The 18,340-nt window shown below is 42.9% G+C and overlaps 1 protein-coding gene across 1 annotated transcript in view; it reads right to left on the bottom strand.

The window, feature by feature from the left end:
- LOC144685061 (mucin-5B-like) overlaps positions 1–18,340 on the bottom strand; it is a 287,277-nt gene that overhangs the window by 209,219 nt on the left and 59,718 nt on the right. Inside the window, exons 25-27 of the mRNA XM_078549595.1 lie at positions 16,711–16,867; positions 5,788–5,916; positions 464–611 (exon numbers count right to left, since the gene is read on the bottom strand). Of these exons, the coding sequence (XP_078405721.1) occupies positions 464–611; positions 5,788–5,916; positions 16,711–16,867 (434 nt within the window). The remainder of the gene's footprint in view (positions 1–463; positions 612–5,787; positions 5,917–16,710; positions 16,868–18,340) is intronic.

Below are 18,340 nucleotides of genomic sequence, written 5' to 3'. Positions count from 1 at the left end.
GGTGCTGGCACGAAACATGGAGCAGTGGTACTCAGCTATAAGAGACTCAGCCTTTCTGATTTAAATGAAACAACATTGCATACGTCACATCATGTTGTCAGCCTGTCATATGATCAGACCTCCAGGACTTTCTGCTACCAGAGCTGACAATCAAGAACCACAACAAGAACTTACAGCTAAATAACTGTTTCACCTATGACAAAACAGACACCAAGTGGTTGCAGGTAATGATACACTAAAGTCAAGTAGAGGAAGGTTAGCTCTGTCTCTAACCCATGTTGTGCTAATCCCTGTTGATACTGAGTTCTGAAAGAGGAACATTCCTTCTTGGCCAGCATCAGTTTCTCTCATCTGGACAAAAATAAACTCATTCATCTGCCCCTCAAAAAACGAAAAGAGTGCTTATTACTGCAATAATTATTACCCAAAGAATACATGGAGAAATGTTAATTGTAAAACTTACCATGATTCACAGTTCTGAGTGCTTGGCACAGTTTGACCTGGCTCGTAATGATTTCCATTTATATAACAAGGACAGTGATCCAATTTAACGCATTTCATCCTTTCTTCATCCAAAATTGGTTTATCAGCAGGGCAGTCTGGATAGCAGCCTATGTCATGTGACAATAATATTATATAACTGCACATTCTCTAATAGCAGTCAGACCACAGCAGTTAAATCCTGATAATTGAACAGCTCAAACTGACTTTGTCTCGAACAGATTTATTCACCCGTAGTCACAGTCATTTAGCTGTAACTTAGGTTTCAATGGACACCATACATCCAACCTTGTTAATAGTCGGGGTAACCTGCTGTGTAGTTTCTGTTAATAATCGGGGTAACCTGCTGTGTAGTTTCTGTTAATAGTCGGGGTAAGCTGCTGTGTAGTTTCTGTTAATAGTCGGGGTAAGCTGCTGTGTAGTTTCTGTTAATAATCGGGGTAACCTGCTGTGTAGTTTCTGTTAATAGTCGGGGTAAGCTGCTGTTTAGTTTCTGTTAATAGTCGGGGTAAGCTGCTGTGTAGTTTCTGTTAATAATCGGGGTAACCTGCTGTTTAGTTTCTGTTAATAATCGGGGTAACCTGCTGTGTAGTTTCTGTTAATAATTGGGGTAACCTGCTGTTTAGTTTCTGTTAACAGTCGGGGTAACCTGCTGTGTAGTTTCTGTTAATAGTCAGGGTAAGCTGCTGTGTAGTTTCTGTTATAGTCGGGGTAACCTGCTGTGTAGTTTCTGTTAATAGTCGGGGTAAGCTGCTGTGTAGTTTCTGTTAATAGTCGGGGTAAGCTGCTGTGTAGTTTCTGTTAATAGTCGGGGTAACCTGCTGTGTAGTTTCTGTTAATAATCGGGGTAACCTATTGTTAGTTTCTGTTAATAATCGGGGTAAGCTGCTGTGTAGTTTCTGTTCATAGTCGGGGTAAGCTGCTGTGTAGTTTCTGTTAATAGTCGGGGTAAGCTGCTGTGTAGTTTCTGTTAATAATCGGGGTAACCTGCTGTGTAGTTTCTGTTAATAATCGGGGTAACCTGCTGTGTAGTTTCTGTTAATAGTTGGGGGAACTTGCTGTGTAGTTTCTGTTAATAGTCGGGGTAACCTGCTGTGTAGTTTCTGTTAATAGTCGGGGTAAGCTGCTGTGTAGTTTCTGTTAATAGTCGGGGTAACCTGCTGTTTAGTTTCTGTTAATAATCGGGGTAAGCTGTTGTGTAGTTTCTGTTAATAATCGGGGTAACCTGCTGTGTAGTTTCTGTTAATAATCGGGGTAACCTGCTGTGTAGTTTCTGTTAATAGTTGGGGGAACCTGCTGTGTAGTTTCTGTTAATAGTCGGGGCAACCTGCTGTGTAGTTTCTGTTAATAGTTGGGGGAACCTGCTGTGTAGTTTCTATTAATAGTCGGGGTAAGCTGCTGTTTAGTTTCTGTTAATAGTCGGGGTAACCTGCTGTTTAGTTTCTGTTAATAATCGGGGTAAGCTGCTGTTTAGTTTCTGTTAATAGTTGGGGTAACCTGCTGTGTAACTTCTGTTAATAGTCAGTGTAACCTGCTGTGTAGTTTCTGTTAATAATCGGGGTAAGCTGCTGTTTAGTTTCTGTTAATAGTCGGGGTAAGCTGCTGTTTAGTTTCTGTTAATAATCGGGGTAACCTGCTGTGTAGTTTCTGTTAATAGTCAGTGTAACCTGCTGTGTAGTTTCTGTTAATAATCGGGGTAACCTGCTATGTAGTTTCTGTTAATAGTCGGGGTAAGCTGCTGTTTAGTTTCTGTTAATAATCGGGGTAAGCTGCTGTTTAGTTTCTGTTAATAATCGGGGTAAGCTGCTGTTTAGTTTCTGTTAATAATCGGGGTAACCTGCTGTGTAGTTTCTGTTAATAGTCGGGGTAAGCTGCTGTGTAGTTTCTGTTAATAATCGGGGTAAGCTGCTGTGTAGTTTCTGTTAATAATCGGGGTAAGCTGCTGTTTAGTTTCTGTTAATAGTCGGGGTAACCTGCTGTTTAGTTTCTGTTAATAGTCAGTGTAACCTGCTGTTTAGTTTCTGTTAATAGTCGGGGTAAGCTGCTGTGTAGTTTCTGTTAATAATCGGGGTAAGCTGCTGTGTAGTTTCTGTTAATAGTCAGTGTAACCTGCTGTGTAGTTTGTTAATAGTCAGTGTAACCTGCTGTGTAGTTTGTTAATAGTCAGTGTAACCTGCTGTGTAGTTTCTGTTAATAATCGGGGTAACCTGCTGTGTAGTTTGTTAATAGTCAGTGTAACCTGTTGTGTAGTTTGTTAATAGTCAGTGTAACCTGCTATGTAGTTTGTTAATAGTCAGTGTAACCTGCTGTGTAGTTTGTTAATAGTCAGTGTAACCTGCTGTGTAGTTTCTGTTAATAATCGGGGTAACCTACTGTGTAGTTTGTTAATAGTCAGTGTAACCTGCTGTGTAGTTTGTTAATAGTCAGTGTAACCTGCTGTGTAGTTTGTTAATAGTCAGTGTAACCTGCTGTGTAATTTGTTAATAATTGGGGTAAGCTGCTGTTTAGTTCCTGTTAATAATCGGGGTAAGCTGCTGTGTAGTTTCTGTTAATAGTCGGGGTAAGCTGCTGTGTAGTTTCTGTTAATAATCGGGGTAAGCTGCTGTGTAGTTTCTGTTAATAATCGGGGTAAGCTGCTGTTTAGTTCCTGTTAATAGTCAGGGTAACCTGCTGTGTAGTTTCTGTTAATAATCGGGGTAAGCTGCTGTGTAGTTTCTGTTAATAGTCGGGGTAACCTGCTGTGTAGTTTCTGTTAATAGTCGGGGTAACCTGCTGTGTAGTTTCTGTTAATATGGATCTTCATGTGGCTGAACAGGCCAATCTTTGACCGGCTGATCTTTGGGCACATGGGGCAGGACGTTCCATGTTATTGTGGGACGCAGAATGCAGGATTTTCTTCCCTTTCTATGCTTCTTTGCAGCCGCCTGCCTCATCATTAAGACATTTGGACTCAAAGCGTGATGCAGCTTGATGGACACGTTGCCACCATTTTGAATGATTGGTAGCGAGCTCCTCCCAGTCATTTATGTCAATGCTGCTGCACTTCAAGGAGAGCTTCAGAGGGTCTTTGTAGCATTTCCTTCATCCTCCTGTGGAACTCCTGTCACTTGAGATTTGAGAAAACAGGACCTGACAGGGGAGACGCTTTTCCAGTGCCCAGTGTCCACTGCATTGTAGTTGATTTTGCAGTTTTGCCTGCACACTTGTGCAGCTAGCTTCAGGACACTAGCGTTTCTTTGATGGTCCTCCCATTGAATCCGGAGAATGCAGTGGAGGCATTGCTAGTGGAGTTTCTCTAGCGCTCTTATGTGTTACTGATACACATTCCAGGCTTTACTGCAGAACAGGAGTGCGGTGATGGCAACTGCTCTGTACACTAGCACTTTTGTTAACTTGCGGAGGTCTTTGTTGTCAAACATTCACTGCCATATTTTGTAGTAGGTTGTGCTGGGGCAGCTGATCCAGTGTTGAATCTCCTGGTCAATGGTGGCCTTTTGAGAGTGGTGGTTGGGAAGGTATGGGAAGTGCTCAACATATTCCAGAGTCTCTCCTTCAACATATATCGGAGGTGGAATGCTTGACTGATCAGGTCTGGATTGATATGAGTTTTGTTTTGGCCACATTCAAGGACAGGCTGAGTCTCTTCCATGCTGAATTGAAGACGTCAAGAGTGGCTTGCAAATCTGGTGCGGAGTGGGCAATGACACTGCAGTCATTCACAAACCGTAGATCATGTATGTCTATGGTGGTCAGTTTAGTTTTGGCATGGGGGAAACTGAGGCTTAAGAGATTTCCATCTATTTAATACTCACACCAGAGGGCACTGATCTTTGATGATGTGAATATCCGCTGTCAGGTAGGTTGTAAACGGTATGTGAGCTATCACACAGCCTTGCTTGACAACAGTCTGGATTTTGAAGGGGACTACTTCAGATCTCCCACTCAAGACAGTTGAAGTCAAATCATCATGAAGCAATTGCAGGATTATGATGAAGTTTCTTGGAGATCCACAGAGCCTGGCGATTTACACAGTCAAATGCTTTGGTCAGGTCACTGAGTGAAATCAAGAGTTCCTGGTGTTGTTCTTGACACTTTTCTTGGATTTGTCTGGCAAAAAAGAACCATGTCAGAGGTTCATTTGGAAGGTCTAAAGCCATTGTGTCTCTGGGATGATTTGCTCAGCCACAGGGAGTAGGGATTTCAGGAGAGTACATGTCAGGATTTTCCCTGCTATGGATGAGAGAGAAATACCTTGATAGGTTCCATATCATGATTTATCTCCCTTCTTGAAGATAATTACAATTGTCACATTCCTGAAATCGGTGGGATGGGTTGGGGGAGGTTTGTGGCGGGAGTTTTTTTTCCTCCCACATCTGTAGGATGAGTGCATGGAACCTTGATGTGAGCAAAAAATTTGAAGAGCTCAGGTTTTGTTGTTTTTCAATCATTTAATTACTTGTTGCAGCCCTCCCGTCGACGGTAGTTTAACCCTGGATTCTGCCACAGGGCACTGGGGGTTAGCCTGGAGAGTATCAGCTGCCACTGTGGATTCACATTCGAGGAGTTGTTGGAAATCATCTTTCCAAGGCTGACAGATGGTATTGTCATCTTTAAGATGACAAATACTATCCTGTGAGCGAAGTAGATTTTGTTCATTTGGCCTTGGTCTATAAGTGGCCATGGTGGCTTCAAAAAGGCTTCACATAGCATGCTGGTCAGCACACTGTTGGATCTCTCGAGCTTTCTCTTCCCGCCACTTGTCCTTTATCTTCCAGGTTTGTCTTTGGGTTTCAGCCTTGAGCTGATGGAATGCTGCCTTCTTGACTTGCGACTTGGGTTGTTCTGCTAGGCAATGAAAGTTGCTCGTGTTTGTTCCAGGAGGTCACTTATTTCTGCATTGTTTTCATCCAATCAGTCCAGGTGGTGACGATGCTCGAACCCAATTGCCTGGACACAGGAATCTAATAAAACTGACTTTACCTGGTAAAGGGGGTGGGTGTTTAGGCTAAATGATGAACTACCAATCCAGCAGACTGCGTGTTATTTCAATGAATTGCTTTGAGGCAGAAAGGGCTCATCTTTTTGATGATTTTCCTTCACAATTAACTTCTGTAATAAACTGTAAAATCTGTTTTCCCTACCTCATACTTTGCCGTGAATAAAAAAGCTCTGGTGTGAAATGGATTTTATTCATTTAACCAGAGTTATGCAATTTTAGTTTGTAAATAAGCATGTAATAAAATAATAAATCACATTAGCATATTAATGAAACAAGAGGAAAGATACCTTCAAGCTTGGGGATAATCTTGGAACATGCTCCACCAGGATTTTGGCAGGTTTTCAGGCAGGAAATTCCACATGGTGCGTAGTGCCATCTGCACTCATCATGAGGATTGTAGTAATCACAAAACAGAGCTGAAAAGACAGAATGAATCCATTGTTTTTTTTCCTTTGTGTTATTCAAACATCATGGGGTTAGATTCTCTTTTTCACAGCCTGGGTGGTAATCGGGTGGAGTGGATTGCCTGCCCTTTATAGGTCACGCCTGACTTTAATTTTATTTAAAATATCTGCCCCAGAAATGTCTTCTGCTGCAGAGGATGGAGTTACATTGATGTGAAGCCTGCAGAAATTTAGCTATTTCGCTGGTACCTTCCAGCAAACTTGAAAAGGAGGTAATTCTGGTAAGAGGATTTAAAATTAACTGAAAAATATAAAATTGTTCTGAAACTTTATTTAATTTCATTTTTCTGCTTATAATTATTATTGTGGAACACTGTTCTGAATCCTACTTAAAGCATATCACGAGAACACAAGGAGCAGGAGAAGACCATACGGCTCATCAAGCCCCCTCTGTCATTAAATACTTTCATGGCTGATCTTGGACTTCAATCATACCTTCCTGCCCACTCCTCATATCCCTTGATTCTCTGAGAGACCAAACATCTGTCTATCCCAGCCTTAAATGTATTCAATAGTGGAGCATCCACAACACTCTGGGGTAGAGGATTCCAAAGATTCACAACCCTCTGAGTGAAGAAATTTCTCCTCATCTCAGTCCTAAATGATCAGCCCCTTATCCTGAGACTTGCCTGTGTTTTTGAATCCCCGACCAGCAGAAACAATCTCTCAGCGTCCACTCTATCAAACCCCTTCAGAATATTGAATGCTTCAATGAGATTGCCCCTCATTATGCTAAACTCCACAGAGTATTTGCCCAATTTACTCAGCCTCTCATCATAGTACAACCCCCTCATCCCAGGGACCAATCTACTGAACCTTCACTGTACCACGTCTAATGCAACTATATCCTTCCTTAAAAATGGACCAAAACTGCACACAGTATTCCAGATGTGGTCTCACCAAAGCATGGCTTCTTTATTCCTGCAATCCAATCCTCTTGCAATAAAGGCCGACATGCCATTTGCCTTCCTAATTGTTTGCTGTACCTACATGCTAACTTTCTGCATTCCTTGTACGAGCGTATAAACATACGTACATACGAATTAGGAGCAGGAGTAGGCCACTCAGCCCCTCGAGCCTGCTCCGCCATTCAATAACATCATGATTGATCTGATTTTAACCTCAACTCCACATTCATGCCTACTCCCAATAACCTTTCACCCACCCTTGTTAATCAAGAATCTATCTACCTCTGCCTTAAAGATAGTCAAGGATTCTGCCTCAAGCACCTTTTGAGGAAGATAATTCCAAAGTCTCACAACCCTCTGAGAGAAAAAAATGTTCCTCATCTCTGTTTTAAATGGGAGACCCCTTATTTTTAAACAGTTACCCCTAATTCTAGATTCTCCCCCAAGAAGAAACATCTTCTCCACATCCACCCTGTCAAGACCCCTCAGGATCTTGTATGTTTCAGTCAAGTCGCCTCTTACTCTTCTAAACTCCAGCAGATACAAGCCTAACCTGTCCAAACTTTCATCATAAGACAACCCACCCATTCCTGGTATTGATCTAGCAAACCTTCTCTGAACAGCTTCCAATGCATTTACACCTTTCGTTAAATAAGGAGACCAATACTATAAATAATACTCCAGGTGTGGTCTCACCAATGCCCTGTATAACTAAGCATAACCTCACTACTCTTGTATTCAATTCACCTCACAATAAACAATAACATTCTATTAGCTTTGCTAATTACCTGCTGTACCTGCATACTAACCTTTTGTGATTCATGCACTGGGACACCCAGATCCCTCTGAATCTCAGAGCTTTGCAATCTCTCACCATTTAGATAAAATGTTTATTTGTCCTGCCAAAATGTACAACATCACAATTTTCCCACATTATACTCCATTTTCCAGATCTTTCCCCACTCACCTAACCTATCAATATCCTTCTGTAGCCTCCTTATGTCAACTTCACAACTTACTTTCCGACCTATCTTTGTGTCAGTAGCAGGTTTAGCAACCATACCATTGGCTCCATCATCCAAGCCATTTATATAAATTGTAAAAAGTTGAGGTCCCAGCACTGATTCCTGTGGCACACCACTCGTTACATCTTGCCAACCTGAAAATAACCCATTTATGCCAACTCTCTGCTTCCTGTTCGCTAGCCAATTTTCTATCCATGCCAATATGTTACCTCCTACACCATGAGCTTCTATTTTCCGCAATAACCTTTGATGAGGCACTTTATCAAAATCTAAGTACAGCACATCCACCAGATCCCATTTAATCTCATCACCTGTTACTCCTCCAAAGAGCTCCAATAAATTGATTAAACATGATTTGCCTTTCACAAAACCATGTTGACTCTGCCTGATTGCCTTGAATTTTTCTAAGTGCCCTGCTATAACATCTTTAATAATAGCTAACATTTTCCCTATGACAGATGTTAAGCTAACTGGCCTATAGTTTCCTGCTTCCTGTTTCCCTCCCTTTTTGAATAAAGGAGTTACATTTGCTATTTTCCAATCTAATGGAACCTTCCCCGAATCTATTGAATTCTGGAAAATTAAAACCAACCCATCAACCATCTCATTAGCCACTTCCTTTGAGACCCTACGATAAAATCTATCAGGACCCGGGGACTTGTCAACCCACAGTTCCAACAATTTGCTAAGTACCACTTCCCTGGTGATTGTAATTTTCTTGAATTCCTCCATCCCTTCCAATTCCTGATTTACAGCTATTTCAGGGATGTTACTTGTATCCTTCACAGTGAAGACTGATGCAAAATGTTCAATTAATCTGCCATTGCCTTATTTTCCATTATTGACTCCCCAGACCCACTTACTAGAGGACCAACATTCACTTTGTTAACTCTTTTCTTTTTTAAATATCTCTGGAAACTTTTACTCTCTGTCTTATATCTCTAGCTAGCTTTCTCTCATACTCTAATTCTTCCCTCGTTATCAATCTTTGGGTCATTCTTTGCTGTTTTTTTTATATATCTTCTGACCTGCCACCCATCTTTGCACAATTATATGCTTTTTATTTTAAGTTTGACACTACCTTTAATTTCTTTAGTTAACCACGGATGGTGGATCCTCCTCTTGGAATTTTTCTTTCTCATTGGGAGGTATCAATTCTGTAAATTCTGAAATATCCCCTTACATGTCTGCCACTGCATCTCTATTGACCTCTCCCTTTACCTAATTTGTCAGTTCACTTCGCTAGCTCTGCTTTCATGCCCTCATAATTGCCCTTATTTAAGTTTAAAATGCTATTCTTAGACCCACTCTTCTCTCCCTCAAACTGAATGTAAAAATCAACCATACTATGATCACTGCTACCAGGGTGCCTTCACTATGAGGTCATTTATTAATCCTAGCTTGTTGCACAATACCAGGTCTAGTATATCCTGCTCTCTGGTTGGCTCTAGAATGTGCTGATCTAAGAAATTATCCCAAAAACATTCTATGAATTTGTCATAGAAACCTTTTCCCATATGTAGATTAAAATCCCCCATGATAATCACTGTACCTTTCTGACAAGCTCCCACTATTTCTTCTTTGATACCCCGTCTTACCATATGATTAATGTTAGGGGGCAAGCGACTTCTTGCCTTTATCATTCCTCATCTCTACCCAACTGCTTCTGTATCCTGGTTTCCTGAACTTAGGTTGTCCCTGTCTATTGTGCTAATGTCGTCCTTAATTAGAAGAGCCACCCCTCCACCTTTTCCTAACTTTCTATCTTTCCTAAAAGTCATATACCTTTCAATATTCAGGTCTCAATCTATACCTACTGAAGCATTCTGGCAAAAGTCAGCACAGTCACCACGACTCAGGAGGGAATCAAGGAGAAGGACTCTTGCACTCAACATTTGAAAAAGAGCGCGGATCTTGAAGGCAGGTCAGTTGAAAAAGAGCGCGGAGATTGAAAATAAAAGGAGGGGAGGCTGAAGAGGAGCGGCCAGCCTGTGAGCGGCCCAGTGAAGGAGTGGAGCTTTGATGATTTGGCTCGAGAGGCTTAGGCGAGCAGAGGCTGAGTACAAGCTTGCTCCCAGTGGGGTAGGGCCAGGTAAAGTCCTTTAAGTAAATTAGGAGGAGGTAATGGAGGCAGCAGTTGGGGCAGTTGAGTGCTCCGAATGCAGCATGTGGGAAGTCATGGACAGCACAATTGTCCCTGATGACTACACCTGCAAAAGGTGCATCCAGCTGCAGCTCCTGAGAAGCCGAGTTAGGGAACTGGAGCTGGAGCTGGATGAACTTCAGATCATTCGGGAGGCAGAGGCAGTAATAGACAGGAGTTTCAGGGAGACAGTCACCCCTAAAAGTCAGGAGGCAGGCAGCTGGGTGAATGTCAGGAGAGGGAAGGGGAATAGACAGAAGGAGCAGAGACCCCTGTGGCCGTTCCCATCAACAATAGGTATACCGTTTTGGATACTGTTGGTGGGGACGACCTACCAGGGACAAGTTGTAGTGGTCGCGTCTCTGGCACCGAGGCTGGATCCTCAGCTCAGAAAGGAGGGAGGGAAAAGAGGAGAGCAGTAGTGATAGGGGATTCGATAGTTAAGGGGACAGGTAGCAGGTTCTGTGGGAGAGATCGAGAATCCCGGATGGTCTGTTGCCTCCCTGGTGCCAGGGTCCGCGATATCTCGGATCGAGTTCTCAGTATTCTCAGGAGGGAGGGTGAGCAGCCAGATGTCGTGGTCCATGTAGGGACCAATGACGTGGATAGGAAGGAGGAGGAGGTCCTGCAAAGAGAGTTTAGGGAGTTAGGTGCTAAGTTGAAGGACAGGACCTCCAGGGTTACGATCTCAGGAGTGCTACCCGTGCCACGTGCTAGTGAGGCTAGAAATAGGAGGATAATGCAGCTAAATACGTGGCTAAGGAGATGGTGCAGGAGGGAGGGCTTCATGTTTCTTGACAATTGGGCTCTGTTCCAGGGAAGGTGGGACCTGTTCCGACGGGACGGATTGCACCTGAACTGGAGGGAGACTAACATCCTTGCGGGTAGGTTTGCTAGTGCTGCTCCGGGGCGTTTAAACTAGATTTGCAGGGGGAGGGGAACCAGAGTGTTAGAGCAGATAGTGAGGTGGAGGAGGATAAAGGTCAAGCGAGGAATGCATGTATAGACAGAAATCAAGGGTCCGTACGTGATAGAAATGTTCTCAGGTGCATCTATTTCAATGCAAGGAGTATTGTCGGAAAGGCAGATGAGCTTAGGGCGTGGATTGGCACGTGGGATTATGACATTATTGCTATTAGTGAGACTTGGTTGCAGGTGGGGCAGGACTGGCAGTTCAATGTTCTGGGGTTCCGTTGTTTCAGACGTGATAGAGGGGGAGGGATGAAAGGGGGAGGAGTGGCATTACTAGTCAGGGAAAATATCACAGCTGTGCGTAAGCAGGATAGCCCGGAGGGCTCGTCTACAGAGGCCATATGGGTGGAGCTGAGGAATGGGAAAGGTGTGACCACACTAATAGGGTTGTATTATAGACCAACCAATAGTCAGAGAGAATTGGAGGAGCAAATCTGTAGAGAGATAGCAGACCGATGTAAGAAACAGAAAGTTGTGATAGTAGGAGATTTTAACTTTCCACATATTGACTGGGACTCCCATACTGTAAAAGGGCTGGATGGCTTGGAGTTTGTCAAATGTGTTCAGGAAAGTTTTCTAAATCAATATATAGAGGTACCAACGAGAGAGGATGCAATACTTGATCTCCTATTAGGGAACCAGACAGGTCAGGTGACAGAAGTATGTATAGGCGAACATTTTGGGTCCAGTGACCACAATGTCATTAGTTTTAAGCTAATTATGGATAAGGATAGGTCTGGTCCTCGAGTTGAGATTCTAAATTGGAGAAAGGCCAATTTTGTGGAAATGAGAAAGGATCTAGGAAGAGTGGATTGGCATAAGTTGTTTTCTGGCAAGGATGTGTTCAGTAAGTGGAAGGCATTCAAAGGCAAAATTTTGAGAGTGCAGAGTTTGCATGTTCCTGTCAGGATTAAACGCAAAGTTAACAGGCATAGGGAACCTTGGTTTTCAAGGGATATTGGCGATCTGGTTAAGAAGAAGAGAGAGGTGTATGGCAGGTATAGGTAACAAGAAACAAATGAGGTACTTGTAGAGTATAGAAAATGTAAGAAAATACTAAAAAAGGAAACCAGGAAGGCAAAAAGAAGATATGAGGTTGCTTTGGCAGATAATGTGAAGGTAAACCCGAAGGGTTTCTACAAGTATATTAAGAGTAAAAGGATAGTAAGGGACACAATTGGTCCCCTTGAAGATCTGAGTGGTCGTCTATGGTGGAGTCTCACGAGATGGGGGAGATCTTAAACAGTTTTTTTGCATCAGTATTTACTCAGGAAACTGGCATAGTGTATAAGGAAGGAAGGGAAACAAGCAATAGTTTCATGAAACATATAGAGATTAAAGAGGAGGATGTGCTTGCTGCCTTACAGCGAATAAAGGTAGATAAATCCCCCGGGCCTGACATGATATTCCCTCGGACCATGAGGGAGACTAGTGTAGAAATTGCAGGGGCCCTGGCAGAAATATTTAAAATGTCCTTAGCCACGGGTGAGGTGCCGGAGGATTGGAGGGTAGCTCATGTTGTTCCGTTGTTTAAAAAAGGCTCCAAAAGTAAACCAGGTAATTACAGGCCAGTGAGCCTGACGTCAGTAGTAGGTAAATTATTGGAAGGTGTTCTGAGAGATCGGATATATAATTATTTGGACAGCCAAGGGCTGATTAAGGATAGTCAGCATGGCTTTGTGCGTGGTAGGTCGTGTTTAACGAACCTTGTAGAGTTTTTCGAGGAGGTTACCAAGAAAGTAGATGAAGGAAAGGCTGTGGATGTTGTCTACATGGACTTTAGTAAGGCCTTTGACAAGGTCCCACATGGGAGGTTAGTTCAGAAGGTTCAGACATTTGGTATCCATAGAGAGGTTGTAAACTGGATTCGAAATTGGCTGTGTGGGAGAAGACAGAGAGTGGTAGTGGATGATTGCTTCTCAGACTGGAGGTCTGTGACTAGTGGTGTGCCTCAGGGATCTGTGCTGGGACCATTGTTTGTTGTCTATATCAATGATTTGGATGATAATGTGGTGAATTGGATTAGCAAGTTTGCTGATGACACTAAGACAGGAGGCGTTGTGGACAGCAAGGAAGGCTTTCAAAGCTTGCAGAGAGATCTGGACCAACTGGAAAAATGGGCCAGAAAATGGCAGATGGAATTTAATGCGGAAAAGTGTAAGGTGTTACATTTTGGAAGGTCAAACCAAGGTAGGACATACACAGTAAATGGTAGGGCACTGAGGAGTGCAGAGGAACAAAGGGATCTGGGAGTTCAGATACATAATTCCCTGAAAGTGGCGTCACAGGTAGACAAGGTTGTAAAGAAAGCTTTTGGCATACTGGCCTTCATAAATCAAAGTATTGAGTATAGGAGTTGGGATGTTATGGTGAGGTTGTATAAGACATTGGTGAGGCCAACTTTGGAGTATTGTGTGCAGTTCTGGTCGCCTAACTACAGGAAGGATATCAGTAAGATTGAGAGAGTGCAGAGAAGATTTACTAGGATGTTGCCGGGTCTTAAGGAGTTGAGTTACAGGGAAAGATTAAACAGGTTAGGACTTTATTCCTTGGAACGTTGAAGAATGAGGGGAGATTTGATAGAAGTTTACAAAATTATGAGGGGTATAGACAGAGTAAATGCAAGTAGGCTCTTTCCACTTAGATTAGGAGAAATAAACACGAGAGGACATGGCTTTAGGGTGAAAGGGGAAAGGTTTAGGGGGAACATTAGGGGGAACTTCTTCACTCAGAGTGTGGTGAGAGTGTGGAACGAGCTACCATCTGACGTGGTAAATGCGGGCTCACTCTTAAGTTTTAAGAATAAATTAGATAGATACATGGATGGGAGAGTTGTGAAGGGTTATGGACTAGGTGCAGGTCAATGGGACTAGTGGAATAATACTTTGACACAGACTAGAAGGGCCGAATGGTCTGTTTTCTGTGTTGTAGTGTTCTATGGTTCTATGGTTCATCCTGCAGCCATGTCTTTGTCACGTCTATTAAATCGTACTTATTCATCTCTATTTGCACTGTCAGTTCATCTGTTTTGTTCCGAATGCTACCCACATTCAAATACAAAGCCTTAAGTTTTGTCCTTTTGTTATTTTTGTAACCTCTAGTCTTATCTGTTAGTTTACTCTTAGACTTGTACTCTCTGTCCCTTCCGATCACTGTTTGTTGATCATTTACCATATTAATACTTTTCTCTCTTACCTTGTCTCTACTCTTTGATAGAGCACATCTTCCCACATTTGAACACTTGCTCCCACTATTCAGTTGCAAACCCTCTCTACTTCCCTAGTTATGTGATTCACAAGAACACTTGACCCAGCATGGTTCAGCTGTAGACCGTCCCAAAAGTACAGATCCCACTTTCCCCAGTATTGGTGCCAGTACCCCAAGAATTGGAACCGACTTCTCCCACACCAGTCTTTGAGCCATGTATTAATCTCTCTAATCTTTTTTGACCTATGCCAATTTGCACGTGGCTCAGGTAATATACAGAGATGATTACTTTTGAGGCTCTGCTTCTTACTTTGGTACCCAGGTCATCATACTGACTATGCAGAACCCCCTTCCTCATCCTGCCTTTGTTGTCGGTACCTACATGGACTGGATCATTCCCCCTCGCACTGCACATCCAAGTCTGTTTGAACATCAACATTTACAAGTTTTGTGCTTTTTTAAAAATGTTCTACTTCTTTATTCGTACAATCAAAGTGAATAACTTCATTCTTCCCCACATTACACTCCATCTGCCATCTTGTTGCCCACTCACTTAACCTGTCTATATCTCTTTGCACCCTCTCTGTGCCCTCTCCACAGCTTACATTCCCACCTAGCTTTGTATCATCATCAAACTTAGATTTATTACTCTTCATCCAAGTCTTTAATATACATTGTAAATAGGTGGGGCCCCAGCACTGATCCTTGCGACTCTCCAGTGTTAACTGCCTGCCAACTTGAAAATGCCCAGTTTATGGCCACTCTCTGCTTCACATACGTTAACCAATTCTCTATCTGTTATCTATATATCACCCACAACTCTATGAGCCCTTATCTTGCTTCTTAATCTTTTGTGAGGCATTTTATCGAATGCCTTTTGGAAATCCAGGTATACTACAGCCATTGGTTCCCTTTCATCTACCCGACTAGTTACATCCTCAAAAAACTCTAATCAATTTGTCAAACAGGATTTCCCTTCTGTAAAACCATGCTGTCTTGTTCTATTTATACTACACTTTTCTAAGTGCATTGTTAAGATAGATATTAAGCTTTAAAAGATAATGAATTTGGACAGATAGATGGTGGCGCACAAGACATTAAGAGCACTAACACGTTGTGTAAGACAATGGAGGAGATAGCAGGATGCAAGTTTGAATTATTGAATTGCAATGTTCTCAACCCAGGTTCCTGAAACGAAGCAACAAACTTGTTTGCTATTTTCTCAAGGGCATGAATGGCAAACTCAGGAATATAACATCCTTTGCATATCCTCTCTGACTCAAGATTGGTATTGTTCATAGACTACAAAATCTTAAGAGGCATGGTCCCTCAGCCATGGATGGTGGGGAACTTGATAGTGTGATGGACTAAGACCTCACACTGTATATTTTTATAAAACATATATAATGATGTCCTCATGGATATTTCTAAAATTTTAATAAAGGAGCAAAGATCCTTAAAATGGCTGAATCTATGTCTGTCCATGACCCCTGAACAAAAGGAGCTGCCTGGCAGTATTGGGGAAACTCGCACATCATTATCTCTGGGGAGCCACTAATGACCCCATGTGGGCTGCACAGGGTTCAAAGAGAACTATACAAAGGCCATCTGCATTTCATAACCCAGGTTGGTCAACAGGAGTCTGCTCATCTGCAAAGACAAAGGGCCCTGCAACCTTCCTTTCAATTCTTAATGGTTGAGGCATTTAACAATCTCAGGAACCCAGATAAGGGATACACATCCTTTGTCAAAGACAGTGTGGAGAGTGGAAGTCATGTGACATGAGCTCCTGGCTTGTAGACCCAGTAATATTGCCTTGCTGAACTGTAAAGCTCAGTCCCCTGTTAATCATCTAATTGGTAATCTCACAGAAAAAGATCTCTGCTCAGGTTGAACACCTGGCCCCATCTATGCTGCTTCTTCTAGAAATTCTGTACCATTGTCTACAAGACTCTGCATGCTTGTCTCATCCTGTGAAGTCAACAGCACCAGAAAAGTGAATTATACAGCATTGATTTTCAACCCACCTACCTCTGTGAAGGAATATTGCATTGGACTTTGATCCTGGACTCCTGAGCCCATGTGAAAGAATATTTTTCCTCTTTGGTCTCTGTACTGTAACTCTTTTCTCTATCCCTCTTTTTACTATCCTAAGGTGAGACAATCATTGCAAACCCTCTTTCCTTGTTTGAGTGTGTGCAAATAAACTAACCTTTTGAGTTCATCCTATCTCGGTTTTACTGTGGGGTTATTAGTAGAAAATTGGATTGCACAAAACCGAGGGGTTGGGAAATACACCACCTCTTATAAAAAGGGAAATAAATCAGAAAAACTTTTCTGTTTATGGACGGGTGGTGAGAGGAGAAATGAGTGCTGTTTAAATTAACTCCCCTCCTGCCTGCAACAATAAAAAGCATTAGATACCCTGCCCTACCCTCCCCACCCCCCGGCCCCCAAGCCAAAAATTGAATGCAAGCAGAACGTTACTCACGACAAACTTCAGGGCTTCTCCATGAAATGCACACCCCAACCATGCTGCAGGCCAAAGAGTAAGCAGCTATAGCTGTACACAAACATTCACAATCTCCACCAGTGTCACAGGCACATGCATCATGCACACAAGCCTCATAATATGGGGCTGGGTTGATCTGAAAAGTAAACATGGGAAAGTTTTGCACTCATGAAAGAATACATAGATGGATATCTCAATTTTTATTTACCAGGGTACATATTCATATAGAAACACTTACATAGCTAACATTGTGTGGCTCGGAACAGAAGGAATGAAAATGTTACAGCTCCAGTCCAAGCTGACAGATCGCAGAAAGGGCAGTGAACTCATTGTTTGGGGAACCTTTCACAGAACAGATTATCTCAAACTCAGCTCACCGCTAACATTTTGAGAGACTCCCTGAGCACAGTCTCATAAAGGAGAATTTTCACAGAATTATACACATTAAAGCACAGGAGGAGGCCATTCAGCCCCCAATGCTTACATACCTTCTATGACCCAATTCCTTTGGATCCTTTATATTCCTCAATTTCAAATCTTTAACTGCAGCTTCCACTCCAGCCCAGGTGGAAGCCACCCAATATCCCCGTACTGCTGCTGAGCTCAGACAGAGTTCAGGAAATCTAGGCTCAGACTGCTGCCATCATGGTTGTGGATCTCAGTGCTCAAATGGACATGCAGCCTCTTGTGGCAGTCTAGCAATTTGTGATTATTAGGATTGCTACTCCGTGTGAGTGCCAGTGGCATTGTGGAACACAAACCTGCTGCCCTCTCTCAGGATGGCAACCTTCTGGCTCACACCACTAATACCCCACCAGCGCACTTGCTGCTGCCTATCAGGCAACCAGCCAAGATGGCTGCCTTCCATGCTGAGGCGATAGGGTCTGAACCCGGCCACTCAAGGCTCAAAACTGTTCTGTGACACCATTTTCAACCTCCCACAGTGAATTTCAGCAGCTTTTCACCAATCTTGCTGCAACCACTTGGGGTAGTGCCGCATGGGAGCACATGGACAAGCAAAGGCATTCTATAGACAGGCACTAAGGGAATTCACAAGGGTGAAGAACTCCTTTCTGTTTGTATAATTGGATGTATTGTTGGATAAAGATATTAATAAGAAGGTTTTTGTGGTTGGCTTTTATTGTTGGAAGGTAGGCAGGAGGATGCTGTGGTGGAGCAATTGTAAGCAATGATGGATCCATGGTCGTCAAGCCAAGTAGTTTGATTGAAAATCTAATCTAGGCAGGTGCTGTCTGGCAGCCTGTCCATGTGAATAGGGCCAGGATGCATCCTCGCTGCCTCCTCCTCCTGCCATGGTGACCTCTGGATTCCTGGAGGTAATGTCTGCCCCCTCATAATGGCTGTATTATGGAGCATGGAGAAGATCCGCACAAATTTAGACAGCCGGTGTGTGTCTGGTGGGTACTGCAGGGCCTCCCCAAGTAGTCTAAGCATTGTAGGTGGTGTGTGAGCAAACCGATTGTCTGGTGTACTGTGTTCCTGGGGGCTCCAATGCCCCGTTATAACTGTTGTCCTCATATGGTCGGGTGGCAAATTGGAGTCATCAACATTTTGACCCAGAAAGCCACCCTCTGGCTCTTTGTGGGGA

The sequence above is a fragment of the Cetorhinus maximus genome, chromosome 9 (assembly GCF_964194155.1).
Source record: "Cetorhinus maximus chromosome 9, sCetMax3.hap1.1, whole genome shotgun sequence".
Lineage (NCBI taxonomy): Eukaryota > Metazoa > Chordata > Chondrichthyes > Lamniformes > Cetorhinidae > Cetorhinus > Cetorhinus maximus.
Note: the sequence above shows the minus strand (reverse complement) of the source record. Positions and strands in the feature narration are given on the sequence as shown.